Source organism: Poecilia reticulata, chromosome 20 (genome assembly GCF_904066995.2).
Source record: "Poecilia reticulata chromosome 20, P_reticulata-male-v2, whole genome shotgun sequence".
Lineage (NCBI taxonomy): Eukaryota > Metazoa > Chordata > Actinopteri > Cyprinodontiformes > Poeciliidae > Poecilia > Poecilia reticulata.
This window is the reverse complement of record NC_088849.1, coordinates 15,801,621-15,804,280: the sequence shown is the minus strand read 5'-3', so window position 1 is coordinate 15,804,280 and position 2,660 is coordinate 15,801,621. Positions and strand designations below refer to the sequence as shown.

Genomic DNA, 2,660 nt, shown 5'->3' with positions numbered 1-2,660 from the left:
TCGAACTGAGCAGAACTTAGAAAAGATGAAATAACTAAACTGTGCTGCTTCACAAGAAGCTCTGAAGATTAAAACATATGAAGACAAAATTCAAGGCCTCAAGATTTAGACTATTTACCTAGAAAGTTACTAACTACAGTCATAGTGAATCAACAAAATGAAGGGAAATATCTGAATTGGATGGTTGATGGATACATACAATGTCTGGTGATACATGTGATACAATGGTTCTCAACTTTATTTAATATCTTCTTCACTGTTTCATTTCTTAATTGTTATAAATTAACTGTATTGTAGATTTTTTTCTTGGGAATTGTGTTTAACAAGATTTATTGTAGACTACTCTTTGAACAACCTGACTTAATAAGATTTACAACATTTAATTTCTCTTTCAGATTCCTAAAGTATTTTTGAATTTGAATTGAATTTGAATTCAAACACCTGAGACAAATATCCTGCATAAATTTTGTTTATTGAGCCATTTTATGACATTTGACATCCTCGAGTGATACAGAGTTTTGACTCAACCTGTATTATAACCGAGTATTGTTGCAGTAATCTTTCTCATAACAATACAAAGACAGTTTTCTTTGAAGCAGCTGTCTGGAGGAAGCTGGATCAGGTAGTATTTTCACTTTTGAAGGGCTTGAACGGTTTGAGGGGATCATCTCGGTGGTGGCCATCCTGCACTCCCTCAAATTTAGTTTCAATTGTGTTCCCCAGCGGAAAGCTTTGGAAGACCTGCAGGTGGACGTAATCGTTTTCTCCCACCTGAACCTACAGAGAGAAGAGAGAGGAAATCATTTTCTTAACAGGATTGGGAATGTATTGTTGCACATTTCCAGCCAAAATTTATTTGAATCATGTTTAGTGTTTTAGACTCATTATTTTTTTTAAATATCTTACAATAAAGCTTTCAGTCTGTTTCTTACAATAAAAGGATCTTAACAGTTTCCTTCTTTCTGTTTTTTTGATGCACATATTTTGATCTCATGTTAGTTTTAATCAAATATATCTTACTACTATATTGCAGTCTACTGAAGGTACAGTAAAGGCATTTGATTATCATTAAACATCTTGGAGAAAGTTTCCTCCTTTAATACATTGAGTTTTCTGAATACAGTAAAGTTGCTGTGTAAACAATAACCAACAAAACAAAAGAAAGAACAGATAAACATGTTTGCACTATCATTAAATGGCAGCTATATATTGTTCACACTGCATGGTCTTAAATAATATACACTGCTAAAAAATAAAGGAACACTTAAGTGTTCCCTTTATTTTTTTTGAGTAGTATAGTATAATAGAATCCTTGCTTATTACCTTGATGACATAGTTTTTACCGTTCACAAGTTGTTCCCGGTATTCAATTGGTTTGAATTCATTAAACTTTCTCTTGGTTGTGTCCTCTGAAATCTTCCACAGCTGTGGGAAAATCCCATAAAAGAAATGTTAGAACAGAATTCTTACAGGGAAACATTTTAACAATGGAGAAACTCACCCAACTAGTAAGCATAGTAAAATCCCCATGAGTGGGCTTGGTCTCTGACCATCCTCCAGGCATATTTCCTTCACTCATTACTGCTTTTAATAGAGAAGAAAAGTATCTGCTGCTATCAGGCTCAAAAGCTGAACATCAGTTAGTTTCCAAGCTTATTTATACTGTAGGTGTTGTGCAAACAGACTAGAAGGTAGTTCCTGAGCATCATGGGTGGAGCTCTGTGAGTTTTGTAACATTTCTTCACAGTTTTCCTATTTCCAGTTAAAATTTTACTAAGCATTAGCACAAAGGCTTGTTAAGCTGCCAACTACAGTTCATAAATAATTTGTAGTACAAAGACAATGTCACTTATTGAATTGTTAAATTAAACTCTAGTTTCACATTCTGAGTTTTGATTTTCTGAGCTCCCAGTTAGAATTGCAGCAAAATCTGCTTGAAGTGGGAATTCAGACTGGGAAGTTTCTAATGCTACCTCAAATGTAAAGAGTAACTGAAAGTATAAGTTATTTCTAAGCACTTAAACATTTAAAACACAATGGCAAAGTTTTTCAAACTTAAAACTAAAATGTGCTCTAATCAGCCCTCCCAAGTAAGATAAATAAAAGATAGCACTGTTAGTACAAACAACATGGTTGGGTTTGTTGCAATTCTCAGGACAAAGTTTCATTAAAAGAAAGTTGTCAGTTTCTCTTTATGTATCAAATAAATACCTAAATCTCTTCCAGGTGCCATCAGTGATGAGTATAAACTGTACTGCTGTACTGTATATCCTTAGCCAGCAGAAACTCAATCGTTGAAACAACACCAGTCATCATTCAATCTTTAGGTCTGAAATACTTGAACCTAGGAATGATACCAGAGATGCAATCAGATCAAAAGGGACACTTGCTAGCAAGGTTAAACTCCCATGCTGTTTCATTTTGGTCTTTGTCTCTTACTTGTACCATTGGTCCTCATTCACCACCTCTGACACAAACCCTTCATCTCCTGCTGTTATGTTGCTTTCATTATCCAAGACATGTAATCTATTAGTTATGCCAAAAGTAACCTATTTAGAAAAAAGCCAAAACTAACCTCACCATCTGCCGACTTCAGCCTCTGTGGAAATACTCACCTCCATGGAACTCCACCAACTCATCTAACAGAAAAAATTAAATAA

At 34.5% G+C, this 2,660-nt stretch overlaps 1 protein-coding gene across 1 annotated transcript; it reads right to left on the bottom strand.

Annotated features, from left to right (window-relative positions):
* Positions 1-495: 495 nt before the first annotated feature.
* Positions 496-1,726, bottom strand: LOC145549388 (cystatin-A-like). Its single transcript, XM_081601653.1, has 3 exons — positions 1,502-1,726; positions 1,324-1,425; positions 496-777 (listed from the first exon to the last, which is right to left on the bottom strand). The coding sequence occupies exons 1-3, from the start codon at positions 1,577-1,579 to the stop codon at positions 619-621; spliced, it is 339 nt and encodes a 112-aa protein (XP_081457779.1). The 5' UTR covers positions 1,580-1,726; the 3' UTR covers positions 496-618.
* Positions 1,727-2,660: the final 934 nt, after the last annotated feature.

What these genes read in the sequence shown, in the direction of transcription:
- LOC145549388 (XM_081601653.1), bottom strand. Translation starts at nt 1,579, where the DNA reads ATGAGTGAAGGAAATATGCCTGGAGGATGGTCAGAGACCAAGCCCACT. An exon ending in TTACTATGCTTACTAGTTGG is followed by an intron (nt 1,426 to 1,501) that starts GTGAGTTTCTCC and finishes ATTTTCCCACAG; the next exon opens with CTGTGGAAGATTTCAGAGGA. An exon ending in GTAAAAACTATGTCATCAAG is followed by an intron (nt 778 to 1,323) that starts GTAATAAGCAAG and finishes TTCTCTCTGTAG; the next exon opens with GTTCAGGTGGGAGAAAACGA.